Source organism: Acipenser ruthenus, chromosome 9, assembly GCF_902713425.1.
Source record: "Acipenser ruthenus chromosome 9, fAciRut3.2 maternal haplotype, whole genome shotgun sequence".
Lineage (NCBI taxonomy): Eukaryota > Metazoa > Chordata > Actinopteri > Acipenseriformes > Acipenseridae > Acipenser > Acipenser ruthenus.
In genome coordinates this window covers 35,298,949-35,319,036 of record NC_081197.1, presented here as the reverse complement: position 1 = coordinate 35,319,036, position 20,088 = coordinate 35,298,949, and the positions used below count along the sequence as shown (strand labels likewise).

General features: G+C 37.6%; 1 protein-coding gene across 8 annotated transcripts in view; it reads left to right on the top strand.

Moving 5' to 3' along the window:
* Positions 1-498: 498 nt before the first annotated feature.
* Positions 499-20,088, top strand: part of LOC117406027 (phospholipid-transporting ATPase IH) — a 72,514-nt gene continuing 52,924 nt past the window's right edge. For all 8 annotated transcript variants that reach the window (XM_059029912.1, XM_059029911.1, XM_059029910.1 and 5 more), the window contains exon 1: positions 499-1,040. In XM_059029912.1, the coding sequence (XP_058885895.1) occupies positions 1,002-1,040 (39 nt within the window). In that variant the 5' untranslated portion in view covers positions 499-1,001. The remainder of the gene's footprint in view (positions 1,041-20,088) is intronic.

Below are 20,088 nucleotides of genomic sequence, written 5' to 3'. Positions count from 1 at the left end.
CACTTTTAAATGGACAAATCAACTGTGGTTTATAATCATCTATATGAAAACGTAGGCTATATTCTAGAAAACGCGTGAATATGTGTGTAACTATAATATATCCAATCAAATGCATTTTTAAAAAATTAATAATGTACTTATGATATTTATCTAATTTAATTTCCAAAACATTTAAATTATGTTTGTATTGATTGATCTTAATTGTACTTAATCATGATATGTTACATTAACGCTGTTCAAATGGTTGCTTTCTACTGCACACAGTTTATGCACTAGTGATAAGTATAGTTACAGGTTTACAGCATTCTATCTGCCTCTTGTTTTCCCGACTGTGGTAACAAAACAGCACCACTAAATATAATTCCTGCCAGATGTGATCGATACATAGTATTTCCACAACAATGTATTTTCAGTCGATGTTGTTACACATATTCAGTACTCCCATAGGCAGTGGGTGTGACAAGTGCGCAAGCGCTCACGCCTCCTCTGACGTGAGCTAGAAGAAAAGCTCCCGAGCGGAGCGACAAGACTGGATAACGCAGGCACGGGAAAGGTGAGAATGAGGACAGGACTCGAAAAATAAAAAGAAGAGAAGGGGAAAACACAAGAACAGAAAAGCAACAGAGAAAGAAAAAAAAAGACAGCACACAGAAACAGTGCGGGTTTTACGCACGACGAAATATAAACGAGAGAAAACAGAAAACTACTAGCACACTTATTATTACCTATCCAAGACCCACAGTTAAAAAAAAAAGATTTAAGAAGAGAATTAAATTGTGAAGTCTCTCTTCCTTCACATTGATATCGGCGTACTGACAGCCACAATAGCCTCATGGATCTTAGAACAGAAAGAAAATATAGGTAGCGTTTCAGCGTGTGAAGAACTTGGAATATATATATATATATATATATATATATATATATATATATATATATATATATATATATATATATATATATATATATATATATATAAAATCAGTTGGAGCTGTCAAATAAGAATGGATTGCAGCCTGTTGCGGAGTCTTATTAATAGATACGTAAGTATAACCCACATGCATCTGTTGCTTCTGTTTGACAATACATGTCAAAGTTGTTGGTCTACTATGTTATGTTACTCACATGTTGATATTTCTAACCTGGGTATTGTGTTCTACATTTAAGTTTAATGATAACGGTCCGATTTCTAAGCGTAGGCTACCAATGGCAAGCATTTTCTTTTAAAAAAAAGTTTTATTATTATTATTATTATTATTATTATTATTATTATTATTATTATTATTATTATTATTATTATTGATTGATTGATTGATTGATTTTTTTAAATTTAAACTGGTTGGTGTGGAAAATGGTAATTGTGTTTGTAAACATCAAATGACGGCCATACTTAACTGCAAGTAAAAAAAAAACGCAGAGTATTTCAAGCAGGTGTCAAAAACACAGCATCGTGCAGACTAGTCTCCCAAGGCAGGTTACACGGTGAACCTGCAGTTCCAAGAAGGTTTATTTAAAGCTACGTGTTTACCTGGACTCCAGATTTATTGCGTGGTGTGTGCAGCATATGATACACAAACAGTTCAACTGTTAGTTGTTGAACTAAGTTTGTGTTTTGTTCTGTTTTTTGTTTTTTTTTGTTTTTTTTGTTTTCAACGAAGAGCCCAATTGAGCCAGTATCTACTCGAAAGATACTGCTGAAAGCCAAGGGTGGTTTTATGTCATCATTCAGCAGAAGGTCAACCTGTTACTGTGTCATTTATTGCAAGATTTACACTGATGTGGGTTTTTTTTTTTTTTTTTTTAGAAATATTAGATGTACTTTATCATTTGGTAGTGAAAATATAAGGTAGCATTTTTTGTAAAAGGTGTAAAACAAGTGTGTGTGCCTGTATCAACTACTCTCAGAAAAAAAACCCTCAGAAATCCTGGACATTCATTCCGGAAAATTAAATTAGAATGCATGTAATAGTCTGCAGTTGTGTTTGTTTAGTGCAAATTGAGAATTTGGCCAGTTAAAGAAGGGTTCGGACCCATTCAAGAATGGTTGAGGGGAACCCAATCCATTCTAGAATTGGTCTGGAAGCTTGAACCATTCCACCATTTGGATTTTTCCTGTGATGAGATTTTCCGCATGAAAAACAGAATTGAAGTAAAATAATAATCATTTAGCGCCTTTCATACAAAAAGTATCTCAAAGCACTATACAATACAAAGCAAAGAAAATCGCAATAAAATACATTAGGATCCCAATGCACAAAACTGCCAAAAAGGTGACCAGTACATTAAAAAACAGTCTTAATATGTTGAAGCAGCAATTCAAAAAGAGATACAAAATGTGGTTTTAATTGTAAAAACAACTGGTTTGTATCAATAAAACAATAAAAAGCATTTAACACAAAAATGTAATAATAATAGAATTGAAAAAAATGCAGTTTAGATTGTAAAATAGGAACACTAAAACAGAAAAAGTTATTTTATAAAAATACACTTTCTATCTTGACTGAAAAACAGAGACGGAGAACAATATAATGTTAAAGGGGGTAATAACCACAGCTGTAAAAACATACTCGGATTTAATTAAGGACCTAGTTTGAATGTAACCAACTTTTTCACAGTAGAATCATAATCTGTACATTAAACAGTAGTAATCATAGGATATAGGGTTTATTCAGGGTAAGTGTGATCCCTGGGGTAAATCTGTACTTAAAATAGATTTGAAAACTGTATTTTACCCTGCAGGATCAGAGTTGCCCTGAATGACTTTATAGAATGTTGCTCATTTTAAAAAGGGGACTGACAAAGGCATATAATCATATACTGTACATTGAAAAAATAGAAAACATTGCTATGCATTATATTAAAAAATAAGTTAGAATTATATCAGTGGCAATTGTTTTTTTTTATTTATTTTTTAAATTTAGTGTGTCCAATTATTATTTTCCCCCCGATTTTCTCCTAATTTGGAATGCCCAGTCGCTTTTCCCCTCACTGCAGCAATTCCCCACATGGCTCAGGAGACCCGAATATTCAGTGGGTGTCCTCTGATCCCACGACCCAGCCAGCTTCCTTTTTCACCCAGGAACTTGATGGACTCAGGTGGACAAAGGCCAGCCCTGCAGGTGTCTGCCTTTGAGCTCACTGGGTGCCTGGCCAGCACGGTTCGCTGTAGAGTGATGAGGATAAACAGTCCCTGCTGGTTTTTGCCTCCCTAACCCACGGGAGCGCCAGAGCCAATGCGAGGCTCCCTTCAGAGTCCCCAGCGAAGACCGGCCTACTTCGCACAGCCAGGACGTGAACCCTGCGCTGTACGACTCACCCTGCGCACCACGGGGCTGCGCTTCTACCTGGTGAGCCACTCACCGACTCTTCAGTGGCAATTGTAATACCAAACTCACCAGGCAGTGCTGAAGTTCACAACACGTTTGTTAACATTCCCATTTGTGGCATTTGTTTTTCTATTGCACCTGACAATCTGGAAGATGATGAAAGTATGATTTCACCGTCTGGAAATCATAAAAAATACCCAACCGGATTTACTGAGGATCCAACTGGTTTTACAGAATTTTTTAGTGTTCGACTTGCTCTCAGCTAACTTGTAAAAAATAACTTGAAGCTGTGTGCAGGGAATACCGAAATGTTTTCCCTCTCAACACGTGTGTAGGCTTAATTGTGAGAAGAGATTTTCTACTGTGTCAAGCCTGAAGATTGCTTGTATTTAACTGTGGTTAGGTTAACTCATTTTATTCTCTAACTACCATTTATTAAAATCAAATGGACAATTTGTTTTATAATTTAATGATAATTTTCTAACTTTGTGGTCTTACGTTTTATCAGGCACTCAAGGGTTGAGGATCCATGAACAAACATCAGTTTGATATGGAGTGTGATAGTATAAGAAGTGCTAGGAAGAGTCTTTCTGTCTGGTTATAGAGAAGTGTGTGCATTGTGTAGCTGCTTTGCAAAAAACTTTTTTTTTTTAATAATTGCTTACTATCTTGTCAGTGCCATCCTCTGCTTATCATAAAAATGAAATGTACCAACCAGAATAGTCAGATGATCAGCTCATTGCATCACTTTGGATATTGTGACACTCCAGATAATATAAGCTTTGATGTTCACCCCATTTATTAAAACTTGAACCCAAAGCAAGCACAGTTGCTTAAGTTGATATCTCTATTGAAATGTTCTCATCTTAGTATAATACATCGGTGTCTAGAACTGAAATGGTCTTGTTTTAAGGTTTTATGATATTTAACAAGCACTGTACAATTTACACATGCACAATAGCATAATCGGTAAGAAAAAAGTATAGCCTATCACTGAACTGATTAATAAACAAATACATGCTATAATTAGCTAACTGTCCTTGGATCTGAACACAGTAAAAGAGGCATAATTGGGTTATCAACACTATTTGTGTTTAATCGCCCTGATTTTGTAGTGTTTAGTGAGCTTCTGATAAATTCAGCTCCACTTATGGTCATCAATAACTATGTGTGTTGTTTTGGCTCATAAAACAGCACAGTACATGAGCACTGTCAGTGTTTTCTGTAGGACAGTTTTGAGAATCCCACAGTCATCTGAAATCTCAAATTGATGAATCCGTCATCAAATGTTTATTGTAGCTCTACAGCAGTACACTTTGGGGGTATTGGCTCAACTCTGCACTATTGTGTAAGGCCCTATGGGATTCTATGCTATTAAATATGGGAATCCCAGTGTAAAGTGCAGGGAGAGTTGAGAGTGACCCTTTTAAGTCCAATGAACTGTAAGCGACTGCTTGGAAAATGTTGATCGTCCGTAGAGATGGTAATAAAAATAACTGCTCTGGAAATGTGCAATTATAAGCACTGATCTAATCTGTTTTAATACATGGCAGCCGAGGCTGACTAGCAGGGCATTGAAAGTGATTTGCCACAATGGTCTACAGAAGGGACTTGCACGTGTACTGTGCTGTCATGTCCTCGGATTTAATCAGCCCTTTCTGACACTTGGGGAGATGACTAGTAATGCTTATCACATGAAGACAATGTGAAAGGGACATCTAAAACAGACCTGCATCAGTTTTTGTTAAGCTGATCATTGTATGGTGCAGTAGCTGAGGGCATTTTAAGAGGGCAAGATAATGTTAATCAAGGCACTGAGGAACAAAGCCCCAGCCATTTCCTGATGCACATTACCGGTACACACATTACTCAAGTTAAAAACCGGTTTGTAAAAAATATTTTTAGATTTTTAAAGCAATAGCGTAATTTTTAAAACTGTAAGTTTACTGCTGAATTGTATAAAGTATCCATGTGTTTTCTTTTCAGCGTGCCGGGTATTGCAGTATGTTACAGTGTGCATTGAGATAATGCAGCAATGTATAATTTTTTTTACAAACTGTTCCATCAGAGACCATTCCCTTTACATTAAACCCACGTGAATGTTTGTCCCTCCACTGTCGCTGCACTAAAAGAAGATTAGTTCTCAATTAGTTTAGCAAAATAATTTTTATTTTCTTTCGCTTTTTTTTTAATAAATTTAGTCGTTGCCAATTATTGTTATTATTTTCTCCCAATTTAGAATGGCCAATTATTTTTTAAGCTCAGCTCACCGCTACCACCCCTGCGCTGACTCAGGAGGGTGAAGATGAACACATGCTGTCCTCCGAAGCGTGTGCCGTCAGCCAACCGCTATTTTTCACACTGCCAACTCACCATGCAGCCACCCAAGAGCTACAGCGTCGGAGGACAACGCAGCTCTCGGGCAGCTTACAGGCAAGCCCGCAGGCGCCCAGCCAGACTACAGGGGTCGCTGGTGCGCGGTGAGCCGAGGACACCCTGGCCGACCTAACCCTCCCTCCCCCCGGGCAACGCTCGGCCAGTTGTGTGCCACTGCCTGGGAGCTCCCGTCCACGGTCGGCTGTGGAATAGCCTGGACTTGAACTTGCGACGTCCAGACTATAGAGAGCATCCTGCACTCCACGTGGAGCGCCTTTACTGGATGCGCCACTCGGGAGCTTATTTTCTTTCGCTTTTAAATTAGTCCAATAATAGTGGTTTTCAGGCCAACACTTTTTTTTTTTTTTTTTATTGGCAAGGAGGCACCTCTTTCACCTCCAGTGCAGCTTTATTTCTGAGAATGAAGTTGCCTGTTTTGTTTCTGTCATCGGCAATCTGTAATACATGTCAATCTCAGTGAAAGTCTAATGACAACATTATTGTTATAAAAGGATTCCAAAGGAGCATAACATGAGCTAATACTCTTAATATTTAATGTGTTCAACGGTTGTCTAACTTTCTGTTACTGTAACAGTGGAAATGGCTTTATTATTACCCTATTAGTCCGGAATACACACAACACACACACACACACACACACACACACACACACACACACACACACTGCCTTTGAGCTTTTGAATGTAAGCCTTAATATTTTATAATCATTCTACTGCTAACTTTGCCTTTTGTGGCTACACAGCTTATAGCCCTTTTAAAAGCTTGTTTTGCAATAAGATAAATGGAAAGTGTATAATATCAGTTCCTTGATTGAAATTAAAATTGTATCAGGCACTCAGTGAGCCCACTTAAAGCTGCTGTTTTTCACTTGGTGTCTGTTTACTAGATTTTTCCTCAGCTTAACCTTTTGTGCACTTTATTAGAAAGCAGTGTACAACAGTCATATGAGAAAACATGTAGCCGGTATTCTCTGCTAAATCAGAGGCTGTTGCAATCTCAAACAAATGGGCTTTGAGAGATTCATCACATTTGCAGGCACACACAAGTTGTACTTCAGGCAAATGGAGCCTATTCTGTGCAGTATATTCAATATTATCTATTTACATCGTGTGCTCTGTGTCTTCCTTCTTCTCTAGTGCTATAACTTTGTGCTGTTTTATCAAAAAGGAGGAAGCATTTATCGCTCCAGTTTTTAGTTTTAGTAGTTCCATGCAAATTGCACTGGAGGGAAAATGTTGGTAACTCCGGCCTATCAGTTGAGCTGCTAGGAGTCAGACAAGTGTATAAGCGGTAACCTCTATTTGAATGTATTGTCAAACAAATGATATACTTGGTCCTTCATTTGCTTTAAAACTTTGTTTTAGATGTATTTTAGAAGGTCTTGAAGCTGCAGTGTCCCACAATGATGATGTTCATCTAAAATATAATTTCTGTTTACTATATCATTCATAATCTGAATTATGTGCATGAAAACTGCTATGCCGCTTTTTTTCAAAGTGGCGGTTTGCTGTATACTGATATTGAAAATAGAGATGCTATTTTCAACTTCCCCTTATATTGTAACAACATTCTTATGTAAAAACTATTTTTAATTACAGCGTCTGGTTTCTGATAAAAATAAACTCATGCCAACTCAATGTTCTTCACATGACATAACAGGATGAGAAGTGTGTTTGTGCTTCATGTGATGTCTGCTGAGAAATAAATAACAATACAACTAATAATGTGCATGTGCTTAAAACAGTAGACTTCCTCCTGAGAACATTGTCGGAATGTAAAACATTTAAACTTTCAACACGTAAGAATAGAAATTGTGACCTGTCATAAAGTGGCTTTGGATGATTTTAAAATGATATACAATAAATCCATACTTTTTTTATTTCCAAAAATATGGCCCCGAAACCTTTCTACTGTAAAAATAGTTCTGTAAGCACACATAGTACAGAAAATTTGAAGATACAAGTAGCCTGGACTAGACACTTTTCACTTTGTTAAACAAGGGGTGCGGATAATAAAATTTCTACCTACAGAACCTACTGTACCCAACTGTTTTAAATATAGATCTATTCTTTTTTTTTTTTGTAGGCATTGATGTAACAGTGATGTTTTATCCCATTACACTTTGCAACACTTGAAAAATTTAGTTGCCTCCCCTTCCTGAGGTCTCCCGTGTCTGAGTCACTTTTACATTCTGCAGAGAAGAGATGTCATCACATCGGCTAATTCTGAATAATTACATGGGAAACAGGCTGTATTCAATTTATAAAATAACTATAGTGTATGGTTACTGGAGTAAGACTATTACAGTAACTGCTCCTGTAAATGTAAAAGTATTTGGTAGGGCTGATCTGCAAAATATATTCTAAAGTACCGATTCTGCTTGCTTGCTGTATAAAATGCTTAAAATCAGAGGTACGGTGTGACACTGATGCTTTGAGGCAAAATGTATGGGCCCCAACTGCTTAACTTGTATTCACATTAGTAAAAAGTAAATGCTTTTTACTGGTAGCCAGTGTTTTTCCAGTTGTCCCTATTACCGGCAGAGGATATATGTTGGTCAGATCAAACCCTCATGTGCAAGGAACATAAATGAAGAACAAAACCTTGCTCGCGCATGAAACCCTCAAGATTTATCATGTGCGTTTATTTGTATAAGGACTTCTTAGCTTTTGCTGAAGTAACAAAGTTAAAAGTAATTCTACTGTGAACAGTTCAGTAATTACCAGTAATTGCTTTTCAATAACTGTAATATATGACAAGCGAAATCTGATTATACAGAGACCCTATAAATCAGTTGTGAAATATAGGTATAGCTTAAATTAAAAGAATACACCCAGTGTAATTTCAGAACCATGGCAAACCGTTTTAAAGACTGCATCCTTAGAAGTGTGAATAATTGTTTTTTTTTAAACTAAGCTTTCTTTCTGTGGTTCTCAGACTAGCTGTCTGCTAATCAGTCTTGAATCTGACTAATCAATGTCTGCCCTTGGAGTCTCAGTGGAGTTTTAGTACATTTATTCAAGGATGCTTCACATCAAGAAGCTTATATATGCCTACTATATGCCTACAAAATACCTGACTTTGTGCAAGTGTACCTAGAAGAATTGATGCTGTTTTGAAGGCAAAGGGTGGTCACACCAAATATTGATTTGATGTAGATTTTTCTTCTGTTCACTCACTTTGCATTTTGTTAATTGATTAATATAAACTATTAACAAGTCTATTTTTGAAAGCATTCTTACTTTACAGCATTTTTTCACACCTGCCTAAAACTTTTGCACAGTACTGTATATACATACATACACTCCTCCTTGCTGGGCATATGTCACTGTTTCATGTTCAGTTATTTTAGTTATACCTTGAGAGCCCTCTTAGGGAAACTTAATAAAACTTGTTATGGATGTTATCTGAACACTGATTTTTAACAGTATCTGAATTAAGTCAAGATCAAAATCTTACACTTGAATTTTTTCTTCTCATTGGTTGGGCTAATGAAGCCTGGGAACTGGTGCTAACTTGGAAACTTGGGTAGTCTTATTAAGAAGTTGTTCTTCATTTTAAAAGTGTAAGACATGGTGGTTATACGCGGGCATTTATGAGTAACTTTGTTTGTGGCATCTACAATATATACTGTGTACCCAATCTCATTTTGAAATATTTCTTGCATTCATTCAAATTTAACAACCCAATGACTGTGAAAATCACATTGTTGCAGATCACGCCACATTGTCATCGGGTGCGTGTTCTCTATCAATGCTTGGTAGGGAGATTTTATTTGCATACCTTGTTTATTGTGTTATAAAGTTTCTCTTATAATAATAGATTCCATTTGTAAAACATGATCTGAACAATATTTACTGCACTTCAAATATAAGTGGGAGAATGCGCCCAGTGATTGTTGTGTTTGCCTTTGATTTTAAAGTGTATTGTGCTTTTGTTCAGCAAATGGATCTGCTTACCACTCTAATGGAGGTTGCTATGTGAGTCAGAGGTTGTGGAATTGTAGCCCTGTCAACCCTGCTACATTTATACAAATGAGAGAGAACTGCCTCATGGAACTAAAACTAGACAACAGTCTGATCATTTTAGAGCCACTTTCAAAGGTTGGTCTTGAGGTAAAACTAACTGTTTTGCAAATCCAGACACTTTAAAAGTGAGACCTCCTCCTTTTTTATTTTCGAAGAAGGGGTGGTGAGGGGTGGGAGTAGAACAACTTTTATCTTTTACCTCGGTAGACCAGTGAGGGTGGCATTAATTACAGTGTTAACGTGTGACAGAATACAGTGAACTACTAATTGACAGATATTTTTGCAGCTAGTTACATGCTTTGACCCCAAAGAGTCTGTTGAGGTAAAACGGCCTGTAAGGTGAAATAATATCAGACTACCTGAAAGTAAGAGAACCCAGTACAGTATATAGTGAATGGCAGTGCACGACTGGTAATACTTAAGGAATTATTTCATTATCTGTACCACTTTAATTACTGTAAATGGAGAAGTTGCAATGCCGTTAATATTTGCTTAAAATGTTGAACTGTTATTTAAATTAAATTGGAGCTGTCCTCTCCCAGTACTATAAACACAACGATGTGTGTGCTGTATCTTTTTTCCTTTCCTGTCTCATATTTGAATCATATATAATATATAATTTGTTCACCCAATATTTTTTTTTGGAAGACATGAAATTGTATTTAAGGTGAAATCTATAAAGGTTATGCTGCATCGACTTCTTTTGCATTTACAGTCTGCTATTTTGCTTGTGCTGAGGCTACAGTGTGGTTAATATTTAATGCTATAAACATTGTATTTAAAAGGGGATTATTGAAGATCAAAAGGAAGTTACGATGTTTTCCTAAATTATCGACAAATTAAAGGCATAATATAGTTGTTGGCCTTGAAGCAGCATAGTTTACCATAGAGCAATACATTTCATTTAGACATGCTGGTGCTTGTGGTAAATTGGTTTTAAATGGGTTGATTTTCAGTAAGGGACTAAAATGTTAAGTAGCTTAGTCTGGGTTAACACTGATTAATTTGTCACTAGATACCCAGGTGTGTCTCTGTCACAGGAGTGGGGCATGCTTGCAGTGCAGTGTGGGTTAGAATGCTTTATGAATCTCTTCAGTGCTGCCAATACTATAACTTGCATTAGGCTTAGCATCATGGACCACAACAAGTTCTAACATCATAACTGGCACCCTAAAACAGTCACCCTGCTAGATTATTTGCAGAATAGTAAATGAGGATCCTAACCTTTAACTCCTGTTCAAATGCAAGCTAACCTCATTGCTATACAAGAACCCATGTGGCATAGAGACACCAAAGTGAACAATTTACTTCCTGTGGATACAAAGAAGTCTTGTTCCCTGCTCCGCTCATTGAGCTAACTTGTTTCACGGTTGACAGAGAAGTTAATGAAGGGTAAAAGCGTGGGCCGGTATTTTAATCCAGTGTGACAACATCGAAGGTGAAACTTCTAATAAAAGGCCCCTGTTTCATCCAAGGACAGTTGGATTTCTGTTCGTCATTGCTTTCACAAAATAACTGGAGCATGAAATGACTCTTGTGTAAATATATTTGATTTAAAGTCATAATGACGAGACCAGATTACTTTTGCTGTGATAAAGTTGTGACAGTGAGAAACCAGGAGGGGTGTCGCGCCAATGGAAAGTAGAAAGCAAGTATAGCACTGCTAGGCTGATTGTTTTTCACACTTACTGTTGCATGGACAATATCTGCCACAGAAAACATGGACAATATCTGCCACAGAAAACATGTTCACTGCCGTAGCAGTAATACGAAAAAATAACTTATCAAAACATTTAGTTTAATATTTCCAAATATTAATTAAAAAGTTACAATAAAGAAATGCAGTGCTGATTTAATAATAATACTAATAATAATAATACTAATAATAATAATAATAATAATAATAATAATAATAATAATAATAATAATAATAATAATAATAATCGTACAAACTTTTCTATTTTATTTTAAATTAGCAAAGTTGTTTTTCATACTTGTCATTTGAAATCTTTTTTTCGATTTTTCCTTTTTTTTTCCCATGTGGAAAGTCATTAGCTATCTAAGCATCAAGGCTGTCGCATTTATGTGTATTTTTGTAAACATATATTTTAAAAAAGTGCAGTAAGCGGAATGGAAATGATACACAGGCTCAAAGTATATACACAATTAAAATAAGTTAAAAAATAAACCATTATCTAACAATAATGGATTGCATAAATAAGCCATCTGTCACGTTGGAAAAAATTATTTGCACATGTGCTTCTGATTCAAATACAGTACAGTTTTTTTTTTTGCTCACAGACACATTCTCCTTAATTAATCAGTGCTTCCAAACTGCACAACGATGACGATCATCTGATGTTCTAGAACTCTACAGCTAAGCAAACTAACAATAAAAGCCAGGAAACTATACCAGCATAACTGCTACAGAAGTATGCAAATGTGTATTTTAGCATGGTATAGTTTTTTCCCTAATTAGCACAGGAAGGAAAGAAAGGACAGAAGATTGCAACAAACAACTTAATTGTTCCTCAGCAAAATTCTTCTGGTATGAGTTGGTGGCTGCATTGGCACAGCTGGTGTGGAATTTTAAGAATACAGTTATCAATAATTAATCGTTGGGCGAATGCATGCATCTGAGATACAATTTCTCCATTCTTATATTCTCTTTTTTCTATTTTTTTTTTATAGTTTTCTCAGTTTTACACCCTTTATTCTCCCCAATTGAATATCCACTTCCGTTTGGCTTACCCTGGTCTATGTGACAGAGAGATAGAATAGCTGAAAGGTGGAAGCCAGTTCTTTTCAGAGGGTTCTTGTACCACCCAGCTATTGCATCTGACACAAGAAGGTCACAGGCATTGCTTTCAAAGGAGCTGATGGCTGACAGTGGCTGCACACTTTTTTTTTTTTGTTCCCATCAGGACCCTTGGACTAAGCACAGCATGTTCTGTATTTCAAAGAATAAATAGACTGAACTAAGCATGTACTGGAATGTGTTTTCATTCTTGTTCATCATATGGCTACAATACTGATTGTGGTCTCAAGGACTAGGGTTGGAGATTAAAGTACATAACTCCAGGCCTGGTCACACGATATTCTTGTGATTGAGCTTTCCAAACTTGTAGGTACCAAGAAGGAGTCCAGTTATATATTTATTGCAGTTGAGGTTCTCTATATTGTACGAGAAATTATGAACTTATAATGAAACTTGGTATGGACATTCATAAGTTATTAATGTGACATCACAAAACATGTGGGTTGTGATTGGTGCTAATGAAGGGGCTATATCTTTGGATGCTGTTGTCTGAACATAGTGTAAATGCATAGTAGATCATGGTTTGATCACTATGTAGATCACTGTATATTGGGGACCATTCCCCTCTATTCGATCAACCACAGCATGTTATAAAGGGAGAATTGTTTATTATTAGCCATTTTGGCAGACGTTTACGGGCACTTCTGTTTATTTCCATACCGTTATAATTATATATATATATATATATATATATATATATATATATATATATATATATATATATATATATAAATTGTATTTTTTTTGTATATTTTCATGTGTGTAGTTTGAGAACAGCAATGTAATAAAATATTTACAAGTTTTTAAGACAAATGGAAGGATCTTTTGACCAGCATGTGACATTGGAGAGGCCTCCAGCAGATTAGTCTCTGTTCATGCTTCACAGCATAGGTTCCAAGCACACTTACAGCAGGGGGTATCAGTACTTAGGAAAAACTGCAGAAATGTTGAAAGGGGAGTGCAGATGAATACTGACATGCCAATATTGAGATCTAAAGCATAAAGCAGCCAAACTGAAAATTGAACTGAACTTGGCTATTCTAAATCAGCAGAAGATGTTTAGAAAGGTATGGTTTGAGCTCCCGAGTGGCACATCCGGTAAAGGCACTCCGCAGGAATGATGTGCAGGATGCGCCCTATAGCTTTGAGATCGCCAGTTTGAATCCAAGCTATGCCACTGCTGACTGTGGACGGGGTAGGGATTAGGTTGTCTGGGGAGTCCTTGGCTCACCGCACACCAGCGATTCTTGTGGCTGGCTGGGCACCTGCAAGCCAGCCTGTACACAATTCAGAACTGTGTGGTCCTCCGACAGTAAGTTCTGATATGGTTGCACAGGGGGCTTGCAGAGCGGTATTTGTTCTGTGGTATTCTCTGATGCTTTACATTTTTTATATACCAACATTAATTGAAAAGCAATAGTAAATACATTTTGTTTAAGAATTTTTTGTTTGTTTTTTTAATCTACAGTAAAGAATTAAGATGTAAGTATGTGCTTGGTTTATCTGTGTTTTTAAAATGCAGCATGCATGGTTGTCTTGTGCTACTTGGTGCTTTTCCAAGTAATCTTGTATGTTACTTTAATAGCCACATTTGACAATGTTAATTATAGGTTTAGCTATACTGTGATAAAGTTAAGATTTCCTGACAGGAAACTAATTTGGAATGATACTGACATTTTAATGGTACCATGGTATGGATTGAAAACTCTTGAGATTTAATGTCAGAAATTGTAGGTGGTTTTTGTTGTTTTTTACTGCCTTCTAGGTCTTTCTCCAGTATTTTCATGCCAGATTAACTGCATTAAAGGATCACTGAAATATACTTCCTCCCCACCTCTGCCCTTCCGTTTGATCTGCTTTCCCCCATCCCAGCCAAGCAACAGAGAGATTTCAGTTCCAACTAACTTAGAGCACAGGGAGTGATGGTGTGGGCGAGGAGAATATCGGGCTTTGAGAAGCTTTGTGACATCTGTTTTAAAAATAGCTGGCTTCTATTAGATACAGCACACGCTGGTCGGGCAGAGCTGGAGTTTGCTTGCATGCAGCGCGCATGAGGCATTCACAAGTACCGGATGTGCAAGAAACACATCCAAACAAACTGAAAGGCCGCTAGTTGTATGTAATATGCCGTCATACAATATGTCTAGAGCCACTCCACTTCTGTATACTGTATACTTTTCCATATTACTTAGGGGTAAATTTGATGAACCTTTTCCTCACTGATATAAGCCCGAGATGGATTTCATTCAAGCATTTTCCAGCACTGGGGAATCAGCCTGGATTGCATCAACCACCTGTCTGGATGCAATCCAGGCGGATTACTGGTTACTGTAAAATGCTGTAAAGAAAAAAAAAGATCCATCTGTGGCTTATCTTGGAGTACAGGTTGATAAAAACTTGTAGTTCTTTTTACTCTAACTTCAGCAGTGTTTGAGAAGCTGCTGACACACGGAAAGCGACAGTTATTAGTTACATATTAAAGAATATGTTGGAAAGCTTGCATTAAGATTTTGCACCTGCACAGCACAAATGTACTGTAGATCTAAAGTCAGTGCTATCAATCTTTAATCTGTCAAAAACACTGATTTACCTACAGTTCTCAGAATGTATTTGTAGCAATTTTTCATTTTTCAAGACCTTTTTTCATCTCTTTGTGGTATAGTGAATATCCATGTGTTTCTTGGTAAAGGGTCGTTTCACACTGGCACGGCGCGGCAACACAGGCGGCAAGCGGATTATTTTGCATTCACACTGAAGCGGCGCGAATATTTCAATGTGATAATAAAGTCTGGTTTATATGATAGATAGAGGAACTCCACGAATGGACGCAGTAGTAGTTCACACTGAGTAATACTCTCCCTGCATTAGTTAATTGTGATCAGTCAAGAAAGACACCACTCTTCTGGAGGTTCGGGGGAGGAGGGAGTCGTGCACACTGTTCATTAACTGCATTGTATAACTGCAGCGCCTTTTTTTTTTTAATGTACGAACAGCTGATTAAAAAAAAAAAAACGTGGGTTGATTGACAGCAAATCCAACCACTCATTTTTATGGCATCACACTGCACTGACATTTGCTAGCCTATCAGGCTTTGTTGAGCTGACAGACGAGCTAGTAGCATAAACAAATAATCAGAATGAAAACTAATAGGTAACCGAACTCAGAAATTGAAACAATTTTGCCGTTTCCTGGACGCTGCTGAGAGAGAAATGGCAAAACTGTTTTCATTCTGATTATTTCTTTAGTTATTCAGTTAATAGGTTGTACATTTACCGCTCCATCTCCAAGACCTGGATGGATTTGGTTTACCGTCCCATGATATAGGGCAGCAGTGTGGAGTAGTGGTTAGGGCTCTGGATTCTTGACTGGAGGGTTGTGGGTTCAATCCCAGGTGTAGGACACTGCTGCTGTACCCTTGAGCAAGGTACTTCACCTAGATTGCTCCAGTAAAAACCCAACTGTATAAATGGGTAATTGTATGTAAAAATAATGTGTAAAAAATAATGTAATTGTATGTAAAAATAATGTGATATCTTGTAACAACTGTAAGTCGCCCTGGATAAGAGTGTCTGTTAATAAATAATAATAATAATGATGAAGCTGGCTGCACAATCCATGAAAAATTAAAATCTTATTAGTAGGAGAGGTCAGCTGACATTAAGATCTGTCGTGAGGCAAGTGCATTCTACGTAAATACATAGGCTACTCATTACATAGTAGATGTCCTCTGCCCCGTCTGCGTGTAGTAGCTAGGCTACATATAGCCTATACAGTAATCGTAGCCTATACATTATATGCATCTGTGTGTAGGAACAATTCAATAATTGATCATTTAATGTTTATCTGGGTTGATTTAGTTCTCTTATTAATAATATTTAATTGACGTGTTACAAAGATCGAGGATTTACTATGAACACACATACACACGCTAGACACAAGGAATGTTTAATCAATAGTAGTATTTTATTAAGTACACAACTATTAAACAGAAATCAGAAATCAGAAAAGTCAGAAAGTAAATCGCTTAGTCTCTAAGCATAAAACACAAGTCAAAAGCTTTCACTGCATCCATGCGGCTAACAGGGCAATTGAAATATGACACCGCCTATCTCCTCACACACCAAGCGGCAAGTTCAGCAGCCAAGCAGGCTGTGACATAGCTAGTAACTTGGTCACACACATACACGCCCACATACACACGCAATCTAAACTGAAATGATGCAGTCAATCTTAGAATATATCACATTCAGCTTATTAATGGTATATAGATTAAAGATATGACAAGTTTACTTTTAAAGAAATTCTTCATACAACAATATGAGGTAGATTACGTATAGTTACTTCATCAAGCTTCACTAAAGGTTATTTCACACGCAAAGTGTGCAAAACTAAATAATTAACAGTTCAATTCTATGTGAATGTGTTACAATTAATGAATTTAGTTCCATTAAATGCAACTGGAATTATACTCAACGGTTCCTTGAAGCATAGACTTTTGGTCTGCTGGTTTGGAAACTCAATCTGTTGAAGTGTCCAGTACAAAAGGCTCTACTCTCAGCAACAAAGTCTTCAATCCCACATTGGATCAAACTCGGCAACAAAGCTTTCAATTCTCGATAAAATCAACAAACAGCTGCAACAAAGTCTTTAGTCCTCAGTATAGGATCCACAACAGCTCCCGTCCGCTCTGTCCTCTTCGCTGAATCTTTTAGCTACGCAGGTAGCAGGGCACAGTTTCTTTTGGATACTGTGGTTTTAGGTGTACAGCAGACCAAGACTGGATAGTCTGATAACAATCTCTGTAAGTTTTACAGCAGTCCTCCAGCTGGGCCTCAGCCTTGTTGCTTGTGGTAGGTACTCCCTTGCAGCTTGCTTCCTCGTCTTCGGTCCGTTCAGGCAGTGCCCTGTCTGGGGTCCGTTTTTAGGCAGAGTCCCGGAGTTTCAGCTTTGCTTAGCAGAGTGACAGCACCTTGTTTAGCATAAACTCCCAGTCCTTTGATGTTTGAATGTCCTTTTCCACTGTGACATCACTAGTTTATGTGTTCCTTGCGTCAAAACGATTGTTGTTGCACGTGTGAATTATCTGTACATAATTCAACTGTCCTTTCAGCCTAATCCAGTTCAGGCGTCACCTATCCCCGGTCACCTCTGTGACACACTTTGTGTCTTGAGAAACAGGGCAAACTACTGTGTCTTGAAGAGGGCCTCTCTCTTGCAGACATACGCCCTCTTCTCTTCATAAATTAATCCAATTACATTTCTAATACACATTCATGTATTAAGGGCCTATTCAGGGAATCACCCCCCCCCCCCCTTTGTTTGGGAACGTATTTCTGAAGTTCAGGAACGACAAACATAAACCCCACATGGACGTGTATTATAACACATTCAAATCACATTGACCCTTTTCAATGAAACTTGATGAATTTCTTAGCATTTGCTATATAGATATATGTATACATATCTTAACCCTAACAGTATGTGTATATCACACTAAGGTTATATATATATCCTAAAAAGGATAGAAAGATAGAAGAAAAATAGAAAGATAGCACACACTGGGTTTTGTGGCAATGTGCCCCGCCCCTGTGTGTATTTTTGTGTTTTATGTTGTATGTTGCGTATGTTAATGTTGGTGTATTGTAGTTGGTACACGGGATATAATGTGGGTAATGAGCATGAGTGTTTAAAATGTATAATTGTATATAGGCACGGGGATTGCACTTCACGTGCATTTAAAGTATTTAATAATATGTGAGCACGGGGTTGCACACATTTAGTTCACATGCTAGGATTCAAGTGAATAATTAATTGGTAATTGAATCCCAGCACAATTCTATATATAGATGCACGTTTCATTCACTCAGAGTTGTGTGTTCGAGAGTGGAGAACAGGTGAGAGAGAAAGGAGAGTGTATTTAAAATAACAATTGCTACTACGTGCTGGGGAACCAGCACGGTACTTGCTTGTGTCTGTTCTTCCACTCGTTTGTCTGTTTATTGTCTGTTTGTTTTGGCCACTGTGCCATTTTATTTTACAAAGTGTTTTTGTGTTTGTTCAAACCTTTAATTTTTCCGTACTTAATAAACCGCGCAGCAGCGCTTTCATTCACTATTTTCACTCGCAGTGCTGTGTGTTCATTTCTGGTCTGACGTCATCAATAAAGCCAGCCTGTCACAGGTTTATATCTGCTTTCATGCTTGTTAACGTTACTTTTTCCTTTACACTGTTGCCTCAGCATTTTCACTCTGACCTGCTGCAATTGCAGGACAACTATTCCCTTCCTGTTCATTACTCTCAGACTTTTCCTTTTTCATTAAATGAATTGTCTTAGCTCTCCAGTTAACATCCGCTAGAGGCAAAACCAGAAATATCACATCCATGGCTGTCCTTACCACCAGGTATTTTGGACAATTAACCTCACTACTATGACCAAGGCAGTCGGTAACCCAGACAGTATGATCAGAGTGAATATAACTCCAAACTCCTACAGATAATCAGGTTGCCTCTGGGTCCCAGTCTCAACTCTGACACTTGAAGGTCATTTGGAGTGATGGTAATTTCCACTGTGTTGAGCTTCTTTTGATTCAGGAGCCACTCTATAGCAGGATCCATTTGAAACTTCTAAAGACATCCAATATTTCAACTTCTGCCTCGTGAAAATCAGTCTTCAAGTAATAAAGGGCTAAATCTCCAATGTGGGCAATCGCCCCCCTCTGCACCGTGAGTAACACAGGATCTGCCGGTAGTTTAATAACTTTAACAGTATCATGCTGGTCATATGACAGTGTAAATTCTTGTTGCGGGGTGCTCACGAGCCATTGAGCATTGGCTATTTCAGATCAGGCTTTTGCCTTTCCCCCCGGCATTGTCACAGTAACTTTGCATTTCTCAGCAGTAACATCTTTCCCCAAACCATACAATATCTGAGCCGTATCCCTAATAAAGGGTTTGCTAGGGCAGAGTCAATGAATGTCCCGAATAGTGCTGCACATTTCTAATTTAGACACCAGGTAGAGATTAGGACTACTATATTGATACACAACCACGGGTGGTGTGACTAACTGCACATGCTTATCACCCTGCCAGAAACTGATGTTCAAGACAGCTTTCAATCGATAGACATTCACGGATTCCACCGCCGGCAAATTAATCAAAAAGGTGACTTCTCTTGCCCTTGTATCCACATATATTGGGACGGCACTTCCTAAACTGAACGCTAAATGCACTTGCAAGGGCTGTATAATTTCTTGTGTTGCTTGCTGTATGGATGTGAGAGTCATCACGGCATACCGTTCTATGGGGGAGAGAACAGGACCTAGCTTTGACTCATTCTCGCTAATATACTGTACTTGAATCCATTGACAGGGTTTAGTATAACTAACCTTTTCGTCCCCCCTTTCCAAGTATTCAGGACAAGGTCCCAACATGGGAAGGGTCAATTCAAAATCATAAAATGACTCACTCACTACCATGCCTATGTCCATGTCATGTATGTCTCTAACCCTTGCATGTAGTATGC